The sequence below is a fragment of the Chelmon rostratus genome, chromosome 20 (genome assembly GCF_017976325.1).
Source record: "Chelmon rostratus isolate fCheRos1 chromosome 20, fCheRos1.pri, whole genome shotgun sequence".
Classification (NCBI taxonomy): domain Eukaryota; kingdom Metazoa; phylum Chordata; class Actinopteri; order Chaetodontiformes; family Chaetodontidae; genus Chelmon; species Chelmon rostratus.
In genome coordinates, this window is record NC_055677.1 from 1,617,598 (window position 1) to 1,641,703 (window position 24,106).

General features: G+C 46.3%; 2 protein-coding genes across 4 annotated transcripts in view; both read left to right on the top strand.

The window, feature by feature from the left end:
• Positions 1-11,564, top strand: part of rreb1a (ras responsive element binding protein 1a) — a 63,984-nt gene extending 52,420 nt beyond the window's left edge. For 2 of the 3 annotated variants that reach the window (XM_041960943.1, XM_041960942.1), the window contains 8 exons: positions 86-1,820; positions 2,461-2,651; positions 2,746-2,946; positions 3,099-3,260; positions 3,633-3,776; positions 4,153-4,280; positions 5,005-5,728; positions 5,876-11,564. In XM_041960943.1, the coding sequence (XP_041816877.1) occupies positions 86-1,820; positions 2,461-2,651; positions 2,746-2,946; positions 3,099-3,260; positions 3,633-3,776; positions 4,153-4,280; positions 5,005-5,728; positions 5,876-6,537 (3,947 nt within the window). In that variant the 3' untranslated portion in view covers positions 6,538-11,564. The remainder of the gene's footprint in view (positions 1-85; positions 1,821-2,460; positions 2,652-2,745; positions 2,947-3,098; positions 3,261-3,632; positions 3,777-4,152; positions 4,281-5,004; positions 5,729-5,875) is intronic. The other variant, XM_041960944.1, reaches the window with a different exon arrangement.
• Positions 11,565-12,602: 1,038 nt separating this feature from the next.
• On the top strand, positions 12,603-23,830 carry LOC121623623 (protein NLRC3-like). The gene is made up of 5 exons (XM_041960972.1): positions 12,603-12,659; positions 13,039-13,182; positions 15,361-15,480; positions 16,147-16,382; positions 21,972-23,830. Exons 2-5 carry the CDS (start codon positions 13,058-13,060, stop codon positions 23,828-23,830), a joined length of 2,340 nt encoding a protein of 779 aa, XP_041816906.1. The 5' UTR covers positions 12,603-12,659; positions 13,039-13,057.
• Positions 23,831-24,106: the final 276 nt, after the last annotated feature.

Consider the following 24,106-nt stretch of genomic DNA (forward strand, 5'->3'; position numbering starts at 1 on the left):
TTGCTTTCTTAAAGACACCTAATGGTTGTATTAAAAAAACAATAGACTGCATGTGACTCAACAGCTCTGGTTCTTCCTCCTCCAGGTCAAGTCCAGGGTCAGAAGGCGATGCCTCCATTGAAACCAAAACCTCCCATCACCCCTCGCTCCAGCCTCACGGCGACAACTCCTCCCCCCCTCCAGAGCTCCCAGCAGGCCTCACTGGGCTGCATCAGCCCCAGCCTGCCACCTCCCAATCCGACTCTCTTCAAAACACCCTCGTCATCGTCTTCATCCTCCTCTTCAGCTGGCAACGGAGGTCAGTTGGATGCAGAGTTTATGGGTGACGCTCACACGCCTTTGTCTGATTCGCCGCCAGCTGCTACCACAGCTGTACATGAGGAGGCGGTGCTTAGCGGGCGAAAGCCAGGTACCAAAGGGGGAAACAACGCCAACGCCGGCTCTGCTAAAGGTTCTTTCCCGTGCCGATTCTGCGACCAGGTGTTCGCCTTCTCCGGCGTCCTGCAGGCTCACATGCGCTTCCACCTTGGCATCCTTCCCCACCAATGCAACATCTGTGATTACGTGGCTCCAGACAAAGCCACGCTGATCCGACACCTGCGGACACACAGTGGCGAGCGACCCTATGTCTGCCGGGTGTGCCATTATCCTTTCACTGTCAAGGCCAACTGCGAACGCCACCTCAGGAAGAAGCACGCCAAGACCTCAAGGAAGGACATCGAGAAAAACATCAAGTACGTCACCTCCACCACCACAGCGAATATCGCCGCAGCAATCACCGCTGCAACGACCACCACCCAGGATGCGGAGACGGGCTGCACCGGAGCTGAGACAGCGTGCCGGTTCTGTGGCGAGGACCTGAAGACGTACCGGGCGCTGCAGATCCACCTGCGTACACACAACGGCTGCCAGAGGAAGCCATTCGAGTGCCGGCGCTGTGGTGCCGCCTTCCTGGCCAAGCGCAACTGCATCCACCACCTGCTCAAACAGCACCCCGAGGTGCAGGAGAGAGAGATCGAAGAGCATATTGCCACCGTGCCTGCCGCTACCGTCGCCTCCGGTCGAGCTGCTGCGGCGAATCAGATGGTGCTGAATGGGGTCAGTCAGCCTCCAATCCAGGCGCTCCAATCAGTGAAGGTGGAGGAGCTGGCTAACGTGATTTATACTGCAGAACTGGACCAGCCGCTGGACTTCTCTGCCACGGGTCGTGGATCCGGCAGCCAAGTGGGGTCTTCTGGGGTCAAACTGGAGACCGTCTCCCCCAGCTTCGACTGCTCCGTCATGGACCAGCCCATTGATCTGTCCATCCCCAGCAAGAGGCAGAGGAGGGAGGCGGCGAGCGCCGGAGAGAAGAGGGAGATCAAGACGGAGCAGAGCGGCAGCAGCATCGTGGAGCAGCAGCAGGCTCTGGCTTCGTCCAAGGAGGAGAAGACGGCAAGCACCCTGCCTCCTCTACACCCTCACCCCCAACTCGGCTGTTACCAGCTCCCCCCCGGCTCCACCCCTCCCCCTACCTCCCTCCCCAACCTCAGCAACTCTACACGAGCCCAGCGCCTCAAGCCCCTGCTCCCCAAACCGGCCTCCTCCACCTCGTCCTCACCCTCCACAGCCCTGAAGGAGCTGCCTCCTCTGGCCTCCATCGCTCAGATCATCCACTCTGTCTCTGGAGCTCCAGACCTGCTGAAGAGAGAGGCAGCCACGCTGGAGGGCAAACCCCAGGCGGCCATCACATCCTCTCAGGCCGACTCTGCCGCCGACGCCACAGGAGCCTCCGCCGCTCCGGAGACGCAAAGTGACGACACGTCTGAAGGGTCCTCCAGGTGTGTGACTTCACCCATAACCTGAAGAGTCATCAAGATATGAAATATGTTTTCTGTTCTCTCAAAGCTGCAAAGAAAGCTTGAGAAAATAAGCTTTGATCATTTACTGCTAACAGATTTGAATTTAATGGCAAAGAAGCCTTCACACTGATACTGGGTTTGGAAAAGAAAGCAAATTAAAGATGTCACCTTGGACTCTGATGAACATTTTTTAGTGTTTTAACACATTTTTTTAGTCTCAATCATCAATTGATTAATGAAAATTAATGAATAAGTTAATCAAAAATATAATAATCACCCTTGTTTTGATAGATTACCTGAGACACTGAGAATGATATTTAATTTTATGCAAATGCCCTCTTAACTGAGTTGTTTCATAGTTTGTAATATCTCATCAGCACTTTTTTCTTCAGCACTGCTATTGATCAGTTGAACACAGCTCCTTGTCAATCAAACATAATCTCGGCGTTTGACCTCAAACAGTCATCTGACAGAATATCTGACAAAGATTCAAAAGCAAATTTTGTTTGGAAACTTCGAACAAGCATCTACCATGGCGCCATTATCAGTTCTGCCACCAGATGGCGCCAAAGTAAAGGAAATAAAATGTAAACGTGCCATCCTCGTCCTCTCTGTCCAGCAGGAAGCGCTCCAGGAAGAAGCCTGCTGCCCTGGCGGTGAAGGAGAAGGCCGTGAGCGGCGGCGGCGGCGGCATCGACCTGGAGTCAAGCGGGGAGTTCGCCAGCGTGGAGAAGATGCTGGCCACCACAGACGCCAACAAGTTCAGCACCTACCTGCAGACCGGAGCCTCAGACCTGGCAGGAAAGAGAGGTAGGAGGAGGGACACCTTACGCGCCGTTTGAGTGGAAAACAAAACATGAGGATGATGCACTGAAGCTTAATTCAAAACCCTCCCTGTGAACAGATGTAGACAGAGCAGGTGGAGGAGAGGAGAAGGAGGGAGGAGCGAAGGAGGAGGCGAAGACCGCGGCCTCGGCCGTGGTGCCGCAGTCCAAAGGAAAGAAGAATGCCTACTCCAACTCTGTCCAGAAGATGACCTGCCCCTTCTGCCCCCGAGTGTTCCCCTGGGCCAGCTCTCTGCAGAGACACATGCTGACACACACCGGTAACGCACACACACACACACACACACACACACACACACACACACACACACACACACACACTCACAAATAAAGTGAATAAAAACTTGAATCCAGAGAAAATAAAAGTGCTGAGACATCCGTCTGCTCACCTCAGTCCTTCGTCCTTCTTCAGGCCAGAAGCCGTTCCCCTGTCCCAAGTGCGATGCCTTTTTCTCCACCAAGTCAAACTGTGAGCGCCACCTGCTGAGGAAACACGGCGTGACTCACCGCACGCTGCGACGCAACGGCGCCCTCGCCAGGAAAGATGGAGATGAAGGATCGCACGAGAGCGCAGGTCAGAAACAAAAACATCCAAACTTTATAGTCACAGAGTTTCAATGTGGAGGAAGAGATCCAGCATGTTTGGGCTTTTCAGACCTTTTTTTTTACCAACAAATCAGATTTTAATCACCAGTATTAATTCTTCTTATTTATCTTAATTGGCTGTATAAATAAAGTTATATGAAATGTGTTATTATCTCTAACTCTGTACTCTGACAGAGGAATTCCACTTAAAGTTTCTGACATGATTAACAGGAAAGACGTTGCTCTTTGTTACTAACCAGGAAGTGACCTTGTGACTCTTTCTATTCACCTGGGAACCACTCACCTGTGTGTTTGTCACTGTATTGATTGGTCGTATTGATCGCGTTGTGTTGTGCCACAGAGAGTCAGTCAGAGACGGAGCAGGTAGCGCCAGAGGCACAAGATCTGAGCGCCGCCGCAGACTCGGCCCCCGCCCCCGTCGCGGATAACCCCGCGCCCTCCAAACAACAAGAGGCGGGGCCAACAACACCAAGCGCCACCCACGGTTAGTGATGAGAGTCAAGTAGAACTGACGCCGCTGGTTCAATCGAGAAAATAATCTGCTGAGTAATCAATAATGAAAGTAATCATGTTGATATGTTTGTTGTTGCCTTGACACACACCTGGCATGTAAAGGTGTTCAAATATGCTGTCAAGGTGGAGGCGACGGATCAGTCAAAGCTTTTATCACATTTCCTGTTGTGCCCAGACATAAAACGTATGAATGTGTGAGGAAAAGTAAAAAAACACGTTTACAATTTTGAAAGGTTTTTTGATCATTAGTGGATATTAGATGTCACATCAGCTGTTTGTGCTGCAGAACCTTTTAAAAGAGCTGCACACAGTTTGCTGACACTGACAGACGTTGGTTTGTGCTGCAGGTTGCAGTCCAGCTGCCGGCGGTGCAGAGCAGCAGGAGACCGAAACCACGGAGCAGCCGGACCAGCAGGGGGCGCCAGAGAGCAAGGCAGCACAGGGGAAACAGCCTCCACAGAGCAGCGGCACTAAGGTGAGGCTACCTGAGCTTTCCTTCAGTGTGTTCGCATGCATCAGGTTACTCAGAGAACATGTTTACACACGCTGTGCCGACACGCAGCAGGTCAGTGATCAGATCTGTCCCCGACACCAGATGGCGTTCATATTTTAGCTGTTTAAATGACACGGCGTCCTGATTCCTGCGCCGGAAACGGATTTATTTCAACATTTAGAGGACACACAGCGTTCGGTTCAGTGTGTGATGGATGCATCTCTGCATGTGATGATGTTTCCTTTCCTGCCTGCACGCTGCTGTACGTTCCCCGTCTGCAGTCTTCCTGAGAAATTCACGTCCAAGAAATGATCTTTCTTCAGGAGGAATGTTATCTGGCGCCTGATAACAGAAACCATGATACATAAGAAACCACCTCAGCAGCTGTATGTTAGCTACGGCTCGTATTAATGCACTGCTAGTCAACGAAGAGCAGACCTGAAACACAAGAACAGGTTCCTCAAGTCAACCTGAAAGACTGTTGATGGACTTTGAAGCATAACAATAACTGTGTGTGTGTGTGTGTGTGTGTGTGTGTGTGTGTGTGTGCCAGAGAGTTCATAGATCATCACATACAGAGAACGCTGTCCCTGAATGACTTTTTATTTGATAATAAAAGTCCTTTGGAGACCTTTGACTGGACGAACATTTAGACCAATCAGACTGTCAGTACGTTCACTCAGAGCTGATGTCATCTCTCTGTCAGGTGGAGAGCGCAGACGATGACGATTGCCATAGCAACAAAAGTCTGGACCTGAACTTCGGCAAAAAGCTGATCGACTTCAAGCTCTCCACGTCCTCCGACCCTGCTCAGGAAGAAACACCCTCCCAGCCTTCATCCTCCTCTAACTCCTCATCCTCCACATCCTCTACCTCTGCTCCCCAAGCAGCAACAGAGAGCCAAGAGAAGGAGAAAAGTGCTACAACCTCCTCCTCCTCCTCCTCCTCCTCCTGCAGCAGCCCTGTGGTGAAGCAGCAGCCAGAGTACAAACATGTGTGCCGAGTGTGTAAGAAGAGCTTCCGCTACGCCACCACCCTCGCTCGCCACGAGAGGGCGCACCTCTCCGAGGAGACGCCGACCGCGGCGCCGGTGGAGGAGAGCCTGTCGGCGAAAGAGGAGGCGATGGAGAGCAACGCCGCCAAGTCGACAGAGGAAGAGAAAGAGGAGGAGCAGAAGAAGGAGGCAGAGATGGAGGAGGAGGAAGGAGGAGTGAGAGGAGGTGAGAGTGAGGGGGGAGAGAGTGGGGAGTCGGAGGAAGAGGAGAAGGAGAAGGAGGAGAGAAGCGACGAGGAGGCGTCAGAACCAAAGAGTTTAGAGGGAGGAGAGGCGTCAGGAAGACGAGTAGACAAGAGGAAGAAGATCTGTAACGTCTGCGGCAAAAGATTCTGGTCTCTGCAGGACCTGACCCGACACATGAGGTCACACACAGGTATTTCATCCATCCACTCACCTGGACTCACCTTCTGACTTCTGTTCTCTAGTTTTAATGTGCTTTTATTTCCATCTTTGCGTTTCATTGATGTTTGCTTCCTGGCTGTTCCATGTATAAATCCGTCCTCCCTCTGTGCCCTTCCAGGTGAGCGGCCCTACCAGTGTCAAACCTGCGAGAGGACTTTCACCTTGAAACACAGCCTGGTCCGCCACCAAAGGATCCACCTGAAGCCCCGCGGAGCCGACGGAGCCTCGGCCGGGAACGACGACGCCAGCGAGGACGGAGACTCCTGCGCCCCGACCCCGACCTCCACCTGCCCGCCGTCCGAGAATGAGAGCGAGTGCGGCAGCGGCGCCGCGGGGGTCAAGGAGCTGGAGGATGAGGACGTTAAAGAGGAGGGCGAGGAGGGTGACGGAGCAGAATCGGCCTCGGCGGAGGAAGAAAGCCCTGCAAAACAGAGCGATGGCGTCGCGGATTCGGAACCACCAGCCGCCGTCACATCCGAAGAACCAGACGCTGAGCAAAAAACTGAACTTTCTGCAAACTCTGCTGACGCGACTCCCAGCCAACAAGCTACTGACACAAAGACGACTGCCGGCGACGACTCAGCCGGCGACCTGAAATCTACACCCGAATCAAACCTCTCCAAAGACTCCTCTCCACCACCCCCCAGCTCTCTGCCGGTGGAGCCCGCGGCAGCTGCCCCCGCAGAGGGCTTCATCCAGGGGCTGCTGGAGATCCATGCCAAGCCCCCTCTGGAGCACATCCTGCCCAACGGAGAGCCTCCTCTGGTGGGGGTAGACTGAGGAGAAACTCCGGCCGTCTCACGCTGTCTAAACCAACGCCACCACAGTGCCATACGACGGACAGACGCTACACCATTACTGATGATGATGATGATGCAAAAACCAGCCCGGAACACTTTTTTGATGGAAAGAAAGACGAAAACCTCGTTTTCTTGAAGTGCCTTACTACTAGTCCTACTTCTAAGAGATGTTTTTGCTATATCTTTATCTGCATTATTACGGAGGATGGATCTAATTTTTATAGCTTTTTATGGTGACAATGATTTGCATTACTATTTTTTTGTGCGGGGAATCTATATTTCAGCAATAAAAAGAATAAAGTTATGATTTATTATTGTTCTAGATTCTGTTTGAGAATTGACGATCAACTTAGGAGGCGCAGAGAGACAAAGACTGAGATGGACTGTCAGCATCTGCATGGATATTTCTGTATTTAAACCACACAGCAGAGACGGAGCGATCCAGTTTCCAGATCTGAACCGGGTTTGGATTTGAGAGCAGACTAGTCGGGGTGGGGAACTTGAATTGAAAGCCACAGCGGCTTCACAAAATGTACCAGCCGCTTCTCCTGCTCGACCGGCCGTTCAGATATTTTTGGATAAACCGACCTGGCGGCGGAGGCCGGGCGGACTCGGCTTCACCGGCAGGTGACTTCCGTCGGATCGTGATCGTCTCTCACTGTGTGACAAAGGAAGCTTTTTGTAACTGGAAAACACAGAAAGGCGGTGCTTCTGGCTCGCTTCACATCAATCCCCGTCTCTCAGCTGGCTCAGAAAACACATGAAACATTCACGAACTTGTCAAAGTCGCAAGTCGGTTAAGTCCTGAAAAGGGCAGATAGTGTCGATCAGTTTGGGTTCTTCGTGTTGTTGTTTTTTTAAACCCATCACACTATTGGTCCCTTTATCCCTCAATGCCACCTTGTGAGTTGGTTTGTGTGTTAATAATTTCTCATTCATAATCATTCTCAGTTGATTCCATGTGTGTACAGAGAGCTCAACATGTGGCACGTGATGCTAGAGTATTTTGTTTTTTGCGTGTGTGCGATTATCAGTGACGTTTAGGTGTCGGGAGGGGAATTCTTGACTTTTGTGGATTTTTTTTTATAACTGAACAAATCAATTTTTTGTTGTGTGTGTGCGAATGTGTGACTCCCACCTGTCTCTCATCATCGCCCCCTAGTGTTCATTTAGGGTTTATCACAGGGCCCTCAGCGTGCTAATGTATGTCGCCGCTAACATGTGACCCAGGTTCAGTTTACCTCAGCCTTTGCTTAACTGCAACCGTGAAAACAACAAATGATCAGCTCTGTAGGCAACCCTTTAAATCCTGTGTCTTCCTAAACAGGGCTAGCAGGGCTAATTCGTTGCTAGCCTGGTTTCCACTGTGGGCCAAGTCAGAGCTAGCTAGGGCTAACTCATTAGCGTGGCACGGCTAGCATGGCTAGCAAGGCTAACATGGTTAAGTTGTTCCTGGGTTAGCTTGCACAATGGCCCAAACAGAGCTAACTATGGCTAAGTCAGTATCAACTACAGTGTAAAATAGAGGTAGCAAAGGCTAAGTCTGGCCTGGTTTGTGTAATGACCCTTCATACAAACACAAGAAAAACTTGACTTACTCATTACCTTAGTCTCCACCACAGCTTTTAAAAGGGCTAATAGTAGCTAGCTGTAGCTATTAGCCTGTGTTGGCTAAACCAGCCACAGGGTCGAAGGGCTGAGACCAGACCAGACCAAACTGAACTGCTTTAATTTGGTTAATTTCTCTTGTATGGTGAGTTAGTGCTAGCTAGCTTGTGACATTACCCTGAGCTTCGCACAGTGGGCATCAACCACAGGCTGAAATCACATGCTAACTATGGCTAACTGACCAGAGCAGATAGGTTAACCAAGCTACCAATTAGATTGTTTAACTAGTTCGTTGTGGTCAGTTAGCTCTACCTAGATCTAACCGTTAGCCTGAGTTTGGTCAGTGGGCCCTAAGATATCAATAACAGGGTAAAAACACATGCTAGTAAGAGCTAACTGACCAGACCAGACTAGTTCATCAAGCTAACACATCGCATCATAGTTGGTTAACAGCATTTCTAGCAAATTACAGGTTTAGCTAGTCGTCTGTCAGTATTATCTTAGTATCTTGAGTTGGCCCTGGACCGCTTTAGTACTGTTTGTGCCTATTTAGCCCCGTCTTCTACGATGTGAAGTCCATAAGACGCCTTCTTGTTCCAGTCTATCGAGAGACAAGCAGAAGAGCTAATAAACTTTCATTTTTACGTGACATTTACTGCAGCTGCGTTGTTTGGAAACGCCGAACGCGAACAGTCAGACAGTGTGTTGACTTATCATCACCGAGGTTATCAGACATCGGAAGACACGTGGCTATGAATCTGACGTTAGAGACAATCAGTTGTAATTCTTAAATGGAGTTTTTAAGACTATATCCCACATTTAAATCGCAATAATTTCCAGAATGAGGTAGTCAACACGGTGAAAGGGATGGAAGGATGGATGGCTGGATGGATGGATGGATGGATGGGTAGGTTGGGGGTGGGTGAATGAACTGTATTACCCTGCTGCACACACAAACAGACACAAGTAAAAGGGCTAATTCCACCCCTTTGCACCAACCTAACCGGACATTTCCACCACAGGAAAGATCACTTATTGATCCTGATGTCGCGACCAGAGGGGACGGGTAGTGTGTGTGTGTGTCTTTCCTTGTCTTGTGTGAAGATCAATATAGCTAATTTTTCTTCTTGTACATTTTCGTTTCTGTTTTTTATATAAAGCAACCTCATAAACAAAACGAATCGAACCTCAGCGGCTCATAACGGAACTGTAAGGCAGCGACGGTCGGTCATTCAGTCGGTCAAAAAGCGAGAAACGTTGAACAACCACAGCTGAAGTGGCTGACCGGACGCTGCTGTCAACTGGCACTAACAACTTCCAAAACTACTACTACTACTACTTCTACTACTAGTACTACTACAGTGGAATATCGCGACACAATCAAGAGAGAGAGAGAGCGAGAGAGAGAGTTTCCACTGGTTTGTCTGAACTTCATGTCTCACCTGTAGATCCCTGCCCGACCCCTGACCGATCACACTGCAAAGAGTGAAGGGAGACAATTAAATGTGGATTTCTGCAGATTGAGCGTCTGTGCAATGAAAAAGCCTTTTCTGTCGTGTTTGGCACAGACTGGATCCCAGCACCGACTGGTCGTCAGCTAACGGGCTAACTGTCAACTTGCTTGCTAATGCGACAATAAGTTCATGCAACTCCCGTGAAGGTTTTTGTGACATTGATTCGTGACTCCCAGCGGCCACGTTGCTTCTGCAGAGCAGTTTATGCTCGAACTGAGGAGGGTTTTACAAAAAAGTAGACGATGCTACACAGCTAATAATCTACGATAGCGTCCTCTCCAGCTCCGACGTCAGCACTGTCAAAACACTTAGCTGTTGGTCAGTTTCAGCCAGGTAACAGTTAAAAATTTACAGGTACTTACTTGAGCAAATCCAAAATGTTTCTGTTTTGTGGATTTACAATCCAGTCCTCACTGAGGCTGCATGAAAAAATAACCAGGTGTAACGCTGACATCTGCTGGTGAAAGCAGGCAACTGCTGAACGGCTAATCTGCTAGTGGCCTTCACACAAAGAAAGCCCTTTTCATTAATGACTTACAGAATCATGAGATAAAGAGCACAAATTTTAAATGAAAATTATGATTTGAAAAATATTCCACATCTGTGAAGAAACTCTCTCCCTCTCAACTTTGTCAGCTCCACCTGTACACCTGTACATCCCTCTCCCTCGGGAATATGCGTTAATGTACGTCTGACTTTGTGTGTGTGTGCGTGTGTGTGTGTGTGCACGGCCATATGAATACTGGACTTCCATTCGAATGCACATAGACTGTTTTTAAATGTATTTATTTGGAGCCCAGGTGTGTGTGTGTGAGAGTGTGTGTGTGTGTGAGAGAGAGAGAGTGTCTGTAATGACTTGAGAAGAAGCCATGTATTAAAAAATATCACATTTATGCTGCAGAACTGTTTTGAGGAACTGATGGTTTGTGTCGTGGACTATCGGCTTGCCGTAGAGCGCGGCGGACCGGGTGCGAATCGGACTAGCAATAAGAATCCCTCTGAATCCAAAAAGCTTTATGTAGATCTCCTGTACAGTTGAGAACAGACGGTCTGGGTCTCGTGGTTCTGTTGTTGTTTATTTGTAGTTTGGCTGAGAAATGATTTCCTTGTTTATTTTTTCTCTATGAAATATAAATGCATATAAAACTGTGAAAATCCATTGTGTTCAGTTAAAGGGTGAGTTTTAGCTTAGGTTTTTTTTTTGCATGTTATTCTAATTTGTTTAATTATGGATGATTTCTCCTTTTTCCATCTCTTCTCGCGCCACACACACACACACACATAAATATATATATATATAAATATCAAAATATATATAATCTCGCTCTCAGGGTCTTTCACAAATCCATTACTCAAAATGCTTCATGTTCTTATTTCCTGAGTTGCAACCTGTTCTTTCCAGGTCCTGATTATTTTGTCTTTTTTTAAAATAATGATTCAGAACTGTCAATCACTACATTTAGCACTTGACTGTGAACTCGTCATCACCTGACAGAGAGACGACGTCTTTGGATTTTGGTGTTTTAAAGCCAGAGTGTGGTTGACGTGTTTGCTCCGTTCTGCCCTCTCGCTCGGACGTTTCTCGGTTTAACCCCGGTGTAACTTCCTGTCCTGGTCAGAGGTCAAAGGGAACGTCGGAGAGGAGATTTCAGACCTCCTCCAACACAAACACACATGGATGCTGGACCTCAATCAGAAAGTCATGTGGGAAATGTTTCGATTTCCCGTGGTTGTGTTTCCATCCTTCCTTCCATCCCCTCGTCTCCTCTCCTCCCCCCACTGTTAGCAAAACATGACAGTGTTTCACAAAGTCAAGAGATGTAAACCTGTTCTGTATTCAACCCAATAAGAAAAGCAATAAAGATTATATTAAGGAAAGGTGTGTGAATCACATGCTGTCGGTGGTTTGTCTTTCTTTCCGTCAGTCCATCTGCGTTCAGTCAGCACTTTAAAGGGTTAAACTTTAGTTTACAGGCCTCACAAATGTAGGAAATGCACTTTGACACAAGAACAGAGTGATTAATTATTGGCCAAAGAAAAAACTGGGATGAGAAAAGTCAAATTTAAACCAAAATCAATAATCCTTCATCATCAGTTTGTTGTTGGGAACTCTGCTGTGAACTGACTGAACGACTGGATTATACTGGCTGTTCACTGGAGCTGTAGCAACTGAACGGTGTCTTTTCATTTGAATTGGTGCAACATGACTGGGTGGCTCTGAGGAAACCTGTCAGACATCATTAGGATGGATGCACAGTGAAAACATGTTGAATCACATCATGTGTGAAAACACAGTGTCTCATAAAACTGACAAATCCAACATGTGATGGAGAGTTTCAGTAAAATGTCTTCATGGCCCAGAAATGAGCAAATCTTCTCTTTTTTTCTCCAAACATTCACAAACTGACATCCTGCAAGCACGATTTGAAAACTTTGACCCAAAACCAGCTTCCAGCCGACAATTAGCACAAAATAAAAACGAACAAAGATTATTTAGTCCCAAAGAATCAATAACATCATCCCCAAAAACTGCAAACTGATTAAAAACGTGTCTCCTGTGCTGAGATGAACTGTGTTTGAGTTTCCTGTCAGTCTAAAAGTACATTCAGTTCATTTGCTTTGATGCAGTTTAGTTGTAACTTCAACAAAACAGATTATTTCCATCATTTAAATGCTGAAGCACCAACATCTTGACAGAAAAGCCTTTTTAATTCAGTCTGTTCGAGCCAAAAGAAACACTGATGAACACATCATGTTAAACAGCTGATCTGTGAGCAACACACACACACACACACACACACACACACAGGTAGGCTGGGAGGTGACTTCCTCTAAATGACGAGGGGAGGAGCAACACTGATCCAGGTGATCAAGGTTCATTAGAACAGGGAGGGAATCCTGAAAGAGGAACTAAAGTGAAAGAGTTCAGACTCCATGTTGAGTGAACAGAGCAGACGGAGGAGAAGTGAAGCTGAAGCAGGTGAGTGTTAATCCAACGTTTCATGACTTTACTGTTCAAGTGTGAGTCAGTTTCCTTCCTGTGGACTGTAGAGGACACAAATGTTAGACTGTGTGAGAGAGAGACCATGTATGACCATGTATTAATCACACTGTGGGGACTCGCCGTCCTTATGGGGACAAAACGGAAGTCACTGTAATGCAAATCATTAACTTTTAGGGTGAAGACTTTGGTGAAGTTCAGGTTTAGGCAAGCAGTGGTCATGGTGATGGTTAGGATTAGTCTCCAGGAAATGATAAGTCATTTTAATGTCCCCAGAAATGATGGAAACATAATTGTGTGTGTGTGTCTTGATTCTTGTGTTCTGAGCTCACCGTCAGCGTCACTGTTTTACTCTCAGACTGACCTCAGATCAGAAAATGATGGAGGAAGAGGAGGACAGAGCCGAGTCTTCAGCATCCAGCTGTCTGTCTATGAAGAGTGACCGGTCCAAAGAACGTCCTCTGAACTTCAGCCTCCATGAACCTGGACCCTCAGACACAAAGTGAGAGAACTGCTATGAACTCATTTCTACGACTCACTTTGTGTGGAATAAAGCAGGTCTAAAGGAGAAAAGAAAGCTTGTAGTGGAACAGGTGTGTAGGCAGGAGGAGTTGTTAAGGGGGGCAAAAGCAGTTGGCCAGGCCAAACAGGGACAATGGTTGAATTGGGAAGGTGTTGAGAAGAGGAAACTTAGTTGGAGGGACCTGTGGAATATGGAGGAAGGCCGTATTAAATTTGATAGGGGTGACATACGATGTGTTGCCAACCCCGCAGAACCTGAGTCTCTGGGTACAGGGCGATCAATCGTGCCCACTCTGCTCAGGTACAGCAAGTTTAAAGCACATTTTGTCAGGTTGTAGAATTATCTTATCACAAGGCCGGTATACATGGCGGCATAATCAGGTGCTGAGAAGCTTAGCCGCAGGCATTGAGGAGAGAAGGAAGCAGGTGAATTCTGGAAGTTCTAGAAAGGAGAGGTTAGTTGTGCAGTTTGTTCGAGAGGGGGAGAAAAATAGAGCTGCTAAGTCAGGGAGAAGGCAGGTAGGTGGCTGTCTGGTAGGGGCTGATGATTGGCAAATGCAGGTCGACTTGGGAGGAAAGCTAGTTGTGCCCCAGGAAATAGTTTATAGTAATCTGAGGCCGGACATTGTCTTATGGTCCATGAGTAAAAAGACTGTGTTTTTTATTGAGCTAACAGTCCCTTGGGAAAATTCAGTGGAGGCAGCTTATGAAAGGAAGAAGACTAAGTATGCAGATTTAAAGACAGAATCTGAGCAGAGGGGATGGGGTGGGACATGCATGCCTAATCCGGCAGGAGAAGAGGTTGAAGTCTGAACAAGACACCTCTCCTCTGCTCTGCTTTCCCCGCCCCATCTTCCCGCTCTGCCAATTGGAAGAGATCCAGGAAGAGGAAGTGTAGATAAGGTGGGGGTGTGGCCAGCTAGAGTCTCTCTTTGGGACCATGTGGCCTGTTCAGGTGAGTTTGCGTTGTAAGATACAGAGTTGGCTTGTTTTTTTATCTTTTTGGTTGTTTTCCTGTTTTGTTTGCTTCTTGAAGGAAATATTAGAAGAGGCTGTTAAATCTAGTCTGTGGATTAGGCCTCCACCTTCAGCACCCTCTAAACTTTCTACCCCCTACCTGAACCAGGGTTTGTATTCCCACCCCACTTTTATTGGTGCAGTTGGTGAGAGGCAGGGGTAGATGATGGTAGTGCGGCAGTTGGCAGTTACATGTGGCATCTAGGCCTGTGCTAGCAATGTAGCAGCTAACAATAGCTAAAGCGGTGGTAGTATGATAGTATCTTAGCAGTTAGTATTGGCAGCCAGCAGTTAACACTAACAGTATAGGTGAATCTAGCTGTATTGTCTTCTTCTGTTCATTTTAGCAGTAGCGGTTAGCATTTATCATTAGCATTAGCTAAATGGTAGCATCAGAACTGTATTGTCTTCTTCTGTTCTTCTTAGCGGTTAGCATTAGCATTAGCTAAATGGTAGCATCAGTACTGGCCACTACCTGGAGCATCTCTGGGTCAGTTGAACGTGGCAGTGCTGTTTGGATTGTGTAGGAGCAGTGTGAACTGGCACGGTGGGGGGGGGGGTGACTCTGGGACGCCGGAGTTCAACGCCTAGCCTCCTGGAGGTGTAGTGGGACTAAGTAGGCGAAACACCGTTGAAGGGAGGTTTCCACCTGATGACCCCCAGAGACGTGTTAGGAATCACTGCTCTTTGGCAGGTATAGAGGCAGATTAGAGCTCCAAGGTTCTTCACTGAGAATGAATTCTCTTTTTGAGCACAAGTATCTTGTGTTTAAATTAACTCAGTGACTTCTGTCAGCGCCATGTTTTCACTGTTTTCACTGTTTTCACTGTTTTCACTGTTTTCATTGTTTTCATTTTGAGGTTTTATATTAAAAATGTCACTAAAATGTATTTTTAAATTTAACAAACGTTTTGTGACATGAAGAGAAATCATTGGAGGCGTCTTCATCTTAGAATGTGTGACAGCTGTCAGTCACAGAGAAAAGCTCTGATCTAATCTAAGAGGACTAATGCAGACTTTTAAAGCTCCTCATTATGGACAGGAGCAGCAGTTTGTGTTTTTAGAGCTTCATGAATGGTTTTCATCAGAGAATTGATCAAGGATTCATGTGATAGAAATAAAAACATGTTGGTGTTTGCAGAGTTCAGTACAGCAGACAGAGAGCAGAGTCTCCAGCATCCAGCTGTCTGTCTATGAAGAGTGACCGGTCCAAAGATTATCCTCCAGCCTTCAGCCATGAACCTGGACCCTCAGACACAAAGTGAGACTCTGTTTTTACTGTAAACTGACCTGATGGGAGATGATGCATTGAGGATGAAGATAAAATATCTAGATTTCTATTCCTGATGCAGAACTTTTGGTGCAGAAAGTGTTTCAAACTCAGATCAGCCTTATTTTATTTCTGCAGTAAAACTGTTGAGAAGCTTCATTTCAGCATTTACACCTCAGGAACATTCATATATTTCTGCCCTCACATTGAAGCTGCTGTGAACATTTGCAACGATTCAGAATGTGAAAGAATCTGCTTCACATGTGAAATTCACTTTCTCATATTTGATCTGAGAATCATTTATTGGTTTGACTCTTCATCAGATCAGCTGTTATGACCTGATGCATGTTGAATCACTTTGAGTCATAATTGTACAACATATGATAAAAAGTGATTTGTAGAAGAGCTTTGCTCACCGTGATCAACACTTTGAATCATTAGTAAGTGAACCTTTGAGTTCAGACTCTCTCCATCAGATATTGTTCCTAAAGGTCAGGAACAAACATCCATGGACAGAACTTGTGTAAAAGTCATCAGCGCACGAGAAAGAGACACTTCTAATGTCAGTTTAAACTGAACTAACACAGCGTCGCACAAATCTTCATATTTTCAACAACCATCAGCGATTGAGTTTAGTAATAAAGAAATGTCTTTCAGAGAGAGGAAGAGGAGTCATGTTTCTGTGGAGGAGCAGCCGTCCTGCTGTGTTTTGTGTCAGGACGTCCTGAAGGATCCAGTCTCTGCCAGCTGTGGACACTGGTTCTGCAGACAGTGCATCACCTCATACTGGGACCAGTCTGCTTCATCAGGAGAGTCCTCCTGTCCCCAGTGTGGAGACAGATCCAGAACGAGAGCTGGACTGCAGACAGCCAGTCAGACCTGCACTGTGCAAAGTAAGACTGTCCATCCACACGTGTTGAAACTGTAACCTTCTACAATTCATGACATTTATTTTACATTAAGAGCATTCAACACAAAAACTGCAAGAAACATGTGAGAACATCATCTTCATCAAATACGCTGAACTGCTCCAAGTGCTACATTTAGTTTCTGAGTTTTCAGGCTGACGGCTTGAACATTGGACCACTTTCACACCAAAGTGATCAGGTGTATGCAGGGTTTGTAAACGCAGGTAAACGTGCATTCAGAGTCAGGAATGAACTGGAAACACATGGCGGTTACTTTAAAATCTTTCCTGACACGATGATGATGAGATAGAAATGGAGTGCAACCAGTTGCCAGTTGTGTCTGATGTCAGGCAATATTTACGTGCTAATGTCTGGAGCTTCATCATCATCATCATCACATCAGAAAAGCAGCAAAAGTGATCGTCCACCTGGGCGTCACGTTTCCACCGCTGCCGATCGGAGCTGGAGCCCATAAATACACCCAACGACTGCAGAGTCGTTTGAACTGGGAATGGATGCTGATTGAACCCTTTCACACTGAACACAAAGCCAGATGTTCGTGGCTCTTAGTGGGTTTTTGTCCAGTGTGAAAGAGGCTTCAGTGAAACATTAATATGGTTCTGGCTTCAACAAGTAGACAGTGACCAGATTAGACTGCTGGGAGTTGCTTCGATATGCGACTGAGATAAATGATTCATGGCCCTTTTCTTCGAAAAGTGACAATATCACCCGATCTCAACTGAGAAACCACAGTCAGTCAATCAAATATGGAGCTCAGTGGAGGAGAATGAGGTGAAGCAGTGCAGCAGAATCACTCTGTCGATCTCCACCCCGACTCTGAAGGTTGGGTTAGCTGAAGGTGTCAGGTCACATTCTGAGAGGAGAAAGTCTGTCTGTTGAATCTCAGGTGAAGTTCAGGTGAGTCTCTTGGTCTTGGTGTCCTTGGAGACAGAGACAGTCCGACTGTATCAGCTGCACAGCACAGCCATCCCAGTGAGACAGAGAGTTTGTCATATTACCTTTCAGGCCTAATGAAGAAAAATTCCCTCAGTTACCACATGAGCTTGTAAACGCTGCAGTCTGGACAGTATTAAAGCACCATGAAGCATAAAGTCAGGTATTATTGATGATAACTCACATTGTCAGAGACGCACACTGTTGGAACAGAAGATACTGATAACAAAGACTGAATAGTGGAGCAGATGAGTGGGTGGAGAAACTGTCCACATGGTAAAGTCTACCACTTAAGTTAATTTAAACACAAGATACTTGTGCTCAAAAAGAGGATTCATTCTCAGTGAAGAACCTTGGAGCCCTAATCTGCCTCTATACCTGCCAAAGAGCAGTGATTCCTAACACGTCTCTGGAGGTGACGTGTTAGGAGGTGGAAACCTCCCTTCAACGGTGTTTCGCCTACTTAGTCCCACGACACCTCCAGGAGGCTAGGTGGTGAACTCCGGCATCCCAGAGGCACCCCCCCTATTGCCAGTTCACACTGCTCCTACACAATCCAAACAGCACTGCCACGTTCAACTGACCCAGAGATGCTCCAGGTAGTGGCCAGTACCGATGCTACCATTTAGCTAATGCTAATGCTAATGCTAACCGCTAAGAAGAACAGAAGAAGACAATACAGTTCCGATGCTACCATTTAGCTAATGCTAATGCTAAATGCTACCCGCTATCTGCTAACAGGAACAGAAGAAGACAATACAGCTAAATTCACGTATACTGTTAGTGTTAACTGCTAGATGCCAATACTAACTGCTAAGATACTATCATACTACCACCGCTTTAGCTATTGTTAGCTGCTACAATGCTACTACAGGCCTAGATGCCACATGTAACTGCCAACTGCCGCACTACCATCATCTACCCCTGCCTCTCACCAACTGCACCAATAAAAGCGGGGTGGGAATACAAACCCTGGTTCGGGTAGGGGGTAGAAAGTAAAGAGGTAGAGTCAACGATGAAAGCAGGGATTGGATACAGACCCTTGTTCGGGTAGGGGGTAGAAAGTTTAGAGGGTGCTGAAGGTGGAGGCCTAAACCACAGACTAGATTTAACAGCCTCTTCTAACATTTCCTTCAAGAAGCAAACAAAACAGGAAAACAACCAAAAAAGAACAAAACAAGCCAACTCTGTATCTTACAACGCAAACTCACCTGAACAGGCCACATGGTCCCAAAGAGAGACTCTAGCTGGACACACCCCCACCTTTTCTAAACTTCCTCTTACTGGATCTCTTCCTATTGGGAGAGCGAGAAGATGGGGCGGGGAAAGCAGAGCAGAGGAGAGGTGTCTTGTTCAGACTTTAACCTCTTCTCCTGCCGGATTAGGCATGCATGTCCTCCTGCCTACACACCTGTTCCACTACAAGCTTTCTTTTCTCCTTTAGACCTGCTTTATTCCACACTGGTTTGCCTGGGCCATGCCCCAAGCCTCCCCGGCCAAATTGAACATTTCCTACTATTTCTGCATGCCTAAGAGCTGCCTCTGCCTCCTGCACTGCTGCCCCTGGGTTCCATTTCCTCCCCCCAGAAGGATTCGGAACCACATTGCTAACTAACATGTCCTTACTCCCAGATAATAAAAGTTCTGTCCTAACCTTAGTGCATTTAAACTCCTCTGTTAGACTGGTTACTGGCAGCTGAAGCATTCCTTTTCCATACAAAGCTACATTGCTTTAACACCTGGGAGCACCCAACCATTTTCTAATATAAGAGCTAACTAGCCTTTCCATTCTCTCTGCTACAGATAATGGGACTTCATATACTGACATTGGCCACATTAACCTAGGATACAAGCCAAACTGCAAGCACCACAACCTCAGTTTTCCTGGGAGCCCTGATTTATCTATTCTCTCCAGCCCTTCTGCAACATCCTTTCTAAATTGCACAACCTGTTCAACATCATTCAGGTCCACATTGTACCACCGTCCTAGACTCTTGACTGATTTCTCCCTAATTGTTGGGATTTCCTCACCATCTATAGCAAACTTCCTATCACTTACTTTCCCTCTGTATATTGAAATACTCCTTGACTTACTAGGCTTAATCTTCATACAAGCCCACTTGAGATTCTGATTGACTTTATCTAACAACCTCCTTGTACATGGCACTGTTGAAGTTAGCAGTGTCATATCATCCATGTAAGCCCTAATTGGTGGAAGACGCATTCCATTCTGCCGTCTCTCTCCACCTACGACCCACTTGGAAGCCCTAAAAATTACCTCCATAGCCACTGTGAAAGCTAGCGGGGAAACTGTACATCCTGCCATAATACCAACCTCTAATCTTTGCCAGCCTGTTGTGAGCTCTGCGATACTTGCACACACAGTCTGATGTCTTGGAAATATGCTTTCACCAAGTTAAGAACTATCTCCGGCACTTTAAAGTAGTGAAAGGAACTCCAAATAAGGCTATGTGGCACTGACCCAAACGCATTAGCCAGATCTAAAAATACAACATTCAAGTCTCTTTTCTCTCTCTTAGCTGTCTGAATCTGATGCCAAATCATGCTAGTATGCTCTAAGCATCCCACAAATCCTGGTATCCCTGCTTTTCGTATCATCGTATCTATCATACCATTCCTTTCTAAGTAATTAGCCAGCCTCTGTGCTACGATACTAAAGAAAATCATTCCCTCAACCTTTAGGAGAGAAATCATCCGAAACTGGCTAAGGTCCGATGACTTCTTCTCCTTAGGGATGAAGACACCTCCTGCCCTGCACCATGCTCTTGGAATACTTTGTTCAATCTCTGATTTCGTTGCCTTAAGTTGCCCTCCTTTTTCTTGATTAAACAAGCCTTTCACAAAATTGAACGAGTTGCTGTGCTGAGACGTCGGTCATCCTCTAGCAGGTAGTTTTATACAGGCGGACTGGGCTGTGTGGTCTGAACATGTGCTGGATGTAGGATGAGCCTGAGCCATTGGCAGCATAGTAGGCGAGTACCAGAGTCAATAATTCGCAAAGTTATACGCAAAAAACTGTGAAGAACTTACCATAAGAAATGAATGGGAAATTTCCTCAAATTTCAGCCTTTTTCAATTGTCCACTGCTTGCTCAAAATGAACCTCGGCACATTTTTTGATATCTCTTACGGTTTTCGAGCTCTGACCGTCTGAAGACCATAAAGTTTCTCAAAAAATGCTCCGAATTTTTCCCCCTAGAGTGGATGACCTCATCAATTAGAGTGAAAGAGCCAGTGAGAAATCGCCTGAAATTATTTTCTAAAACTGCCGTAAAATCCAAACAGTGAATAGGAGACACATAATTTTTGGATCTTTTTGTAGACAAACCTTTCTTCTCTCGTCAAAGTTCAATTTTAAAGGGTTAGCCCCCACCAAATTTAAATAAAGAGGGATCTTGCACCAGCTGCCCTGGTCTGCTGCTCCATTTAAACCCATACAATCTCCTGTTTTCTGATTCGCAGCCTGCCGGAGTGTGTCTTTTTAAATCGACCCTTTTGTCATTTTTCTAAAGAATATCTGGACATAAAACACACGTACATCTGGTCCAGACTTGTCCGCATCTCACAGTGTAGTCGTTTTTTTGATAGCAGCTACGGTTTTGTCACAATCACAAGTTGTTCGGAAGAAACCAACAGCGAAAAAGTAGCTGTTCAGGAACAGGTCAAAAGTGGGAGAGATAGAGAGGTAATTATCAGCAGGTGGGGCAGAAGTTACACACGCACACACACATACACATTCAGACACACATATACCAGACACATCTCCATGTTGGAGCTGGTTGGGCTGCTTGTTCAAAATACTTGGGACAATTTGATAAATGTGTAGTTCAAGCAGACACACACACACAAACAGACGAAGACACACACATACGCAGTCACACACAAATACAGTTAAATACACACAGACAGCCTCATACATAGACAGACACAACGCTGTTAACTCTTTTCGCTCTGTTAGCATTAGCGCCATTAGCTCTGCTAGCTCTATTAGAAATGTTAGCACTGTTAGCTCTGTTTGCACCATCAGCTCTGTTAGCATTAGCGCCATTAGCTCTATTAGCGCTGTTAGCTCCATCAGCATTAGCTCTGTTAGCTCCTGTGCTGTTGAATGACAAATAAATGAAGCTTGTACTTTGTATCCGTCAGAAATGTTTTAATCTAACTAAATGTCTGTGGTTTGGAGTTTACTCACTCCTGCGCTCCTGTTTGAATGTTCAGGTATCAGCCTTTTTTACTGTTTCCTGTTCCTATAATCATATTGGAGCTTTGTTCATTTGCTTCTAATGTAAACACATTTCCTGCTGCTGCTTCATGTTTAAGTTTTCCACTGGCAAACCAGTGGGAGGCTTTCACGATGAAGCAGCTGTATAAAATGCAGTGTATTTTTTTATTTGTTCAGTAGATGCATTTTAGATTTTGGTGGGAGGAAGGAACAGCCACAGTGAGCTGTTTAGATGAAGCGCTGCCGAGGGAGAGAAACTGTACTCATGAACCTTTACTTCTTCATATATTCTTGTATTGCTTTTTTTATTGATAATGAAAACAATCTTCAGATTGTCAGATTTTCTTTGTTTTCTCTAATTTTTCTCTCTTTTTTTAGTAACTGGTGATCTTCAGGAGGTTTTAGATGAACATAAGATCAGTCTGAGGAGGAGATGTGAATGTGTAACTGAAGGAAGTGATGAAACAGGAAGTGGAACCCTCCTCAACAGGATCTACACTGAGCTCTACATCACAGAGGGACAGAGTGAAGAGGTTAATACCCAACATGAGGTGAGGCAGCTTGAGACAACTTCCAAGATGGAGACCCTCCATGAGACTCCAATCAAGTGCCAGGACATCTTTAAAGCCTCACCTGACCAGCAGAGACACATCAGAGTCGTTCTGACGAACGGCGTCGCTGGTGTTGGAAAAACCTTCTCAGTGCAGAAGTTCAGTCTGGACTGGGCAGAGGGCTTGGAAAACCAAGACGTCAGCCTGGTGGTTCTGCTTTCGTTCAGGGAGCTGAACTTGATCAAAGATGAGCAGTACAGTCTTCTGACGCTGCTCCGTGTTTTCCATCCAACATTACAGAAGGTGACAGCAGAGAAGCTCGCTGTCTGTAAGCTTTTGTTCATCTTTGACGGCCTGGATGAAAGCAGACTTTCACTGGATTTCCACAACAATGAGGTTTTGTCTGATGTCTCGCAGAAGTCATCAGTCAACGTGCTGTTGACAAACCTCATCAAGGGGAATCTGCTTCCCTCGGCTCTCGTCTGGATAACTTCCAGACCCGCGGCGGCCAATCAGATCCCTCCTACATGTGTTGACAGGGTAACAGAAGTACGAGGCTTCACTGATGCCCAGAAGGAAGAGTACTTCAGGAGGAGATTCAGTGATGAAGATCTGTCCAGCAGAATCATCTCACACATCAAGACCTCCAGGAGCCTCCACATCATGTGTCAAATCCCAGTCTTCTGCTGGATCACTGCTACAGTTCTGGACCACATGTTGACTACAGACCAGAGAGGAGAGCTGCCCAAGACCCTGACTGACATGTACTCCCACTTCCTGCTGGTTCAGACAAAGAGGAAGAAGCAGAAGTATGATGAGGGACATGAGACGAGTCCACAGGAGCTGATGGAGGCTGACAGGGAAGTTCTTCTGAAGCTGGGGAGGCTGGCCTTTGAACATCTGGAGAAAGGAAACATCATGTTCTACCAAGAAGACCTGGAGCAGTGTGGTCTTGATGTCACTGAAGCCTCTGTGTACTCTGGAGTTTGTACAGAGATCTTCAAAAGAGAGTGTGTGATCTTCCAGAAAACAGTTTACTGCTTTGTTCATCTGAGCATTCAGGAGTTTCTGGCTGCAGTCTACATGTTCCACTGTTACACCAGCAGGAACACAAAGGTACTGAAGGCTTTCCTAAAAGACTGGAAACCCAGCCACTCAAAACCAAGTTGTTTTTTGAAGAACATTAAATATTTTCGAAACATTGTTAGCCACCACCCATCCCTGGATGTCTTCCTGAGGAGCAACATGGAGAAATCTCTTGAAAGTAAAAATGGCCACCTGGACCTGTTTGTTCGTTTCCTTCATGGCCTCTCTCTGAAGTCCAACCAGAGACTCTTAGGAGGCCTGCTGGGTCAAAGAAAAAACAAGTCAGAAATCATCCAAAGAGCCATCAACAACCTGAAGGAGATGAACAGTGATGATATCTCTCCTGACAGAAGCATCAACATCTTCCACTGTCTGATGGAGATGAACGACCCCTCAGTACATCAGGAGATCCAAGAGTTCCTGAAGTCAGAGAACAGATCAGAGAAGAAACTCTCTGTGTTCCAGTGCTCAGCTCTGGCCTACATGCTGCAGATGTCAGAGGAGGTTCTGGATGAGTTTTACCTGAAGAAGTACAACACATCAGAGGAGGGACGATGGAGACTGATTTCAGCTGTGAGGAACTGTAGAAAGGCTGTGTAAGTCCAGATGTGATTATCAACACTGTTCAGAAACGTAAAGCTGAAGCCATCAGTGTTAAAGATACACACTTTACACACATAACTTCACACTATAAGAGTTTAACCCTGATTTCAAAAAAGCCAGAACACTTTTTAAAACATAAATAAAACAGAATGCAGTAGTCTGCAAATTATTTTCTATTTTTATTTTAATTAAATATAAAGACAAGATATTTAATGTTCAAACCAGTGAACTTGTTTCTCACAACAGTCACTGTAGAGGTTAGATATGCAGAGA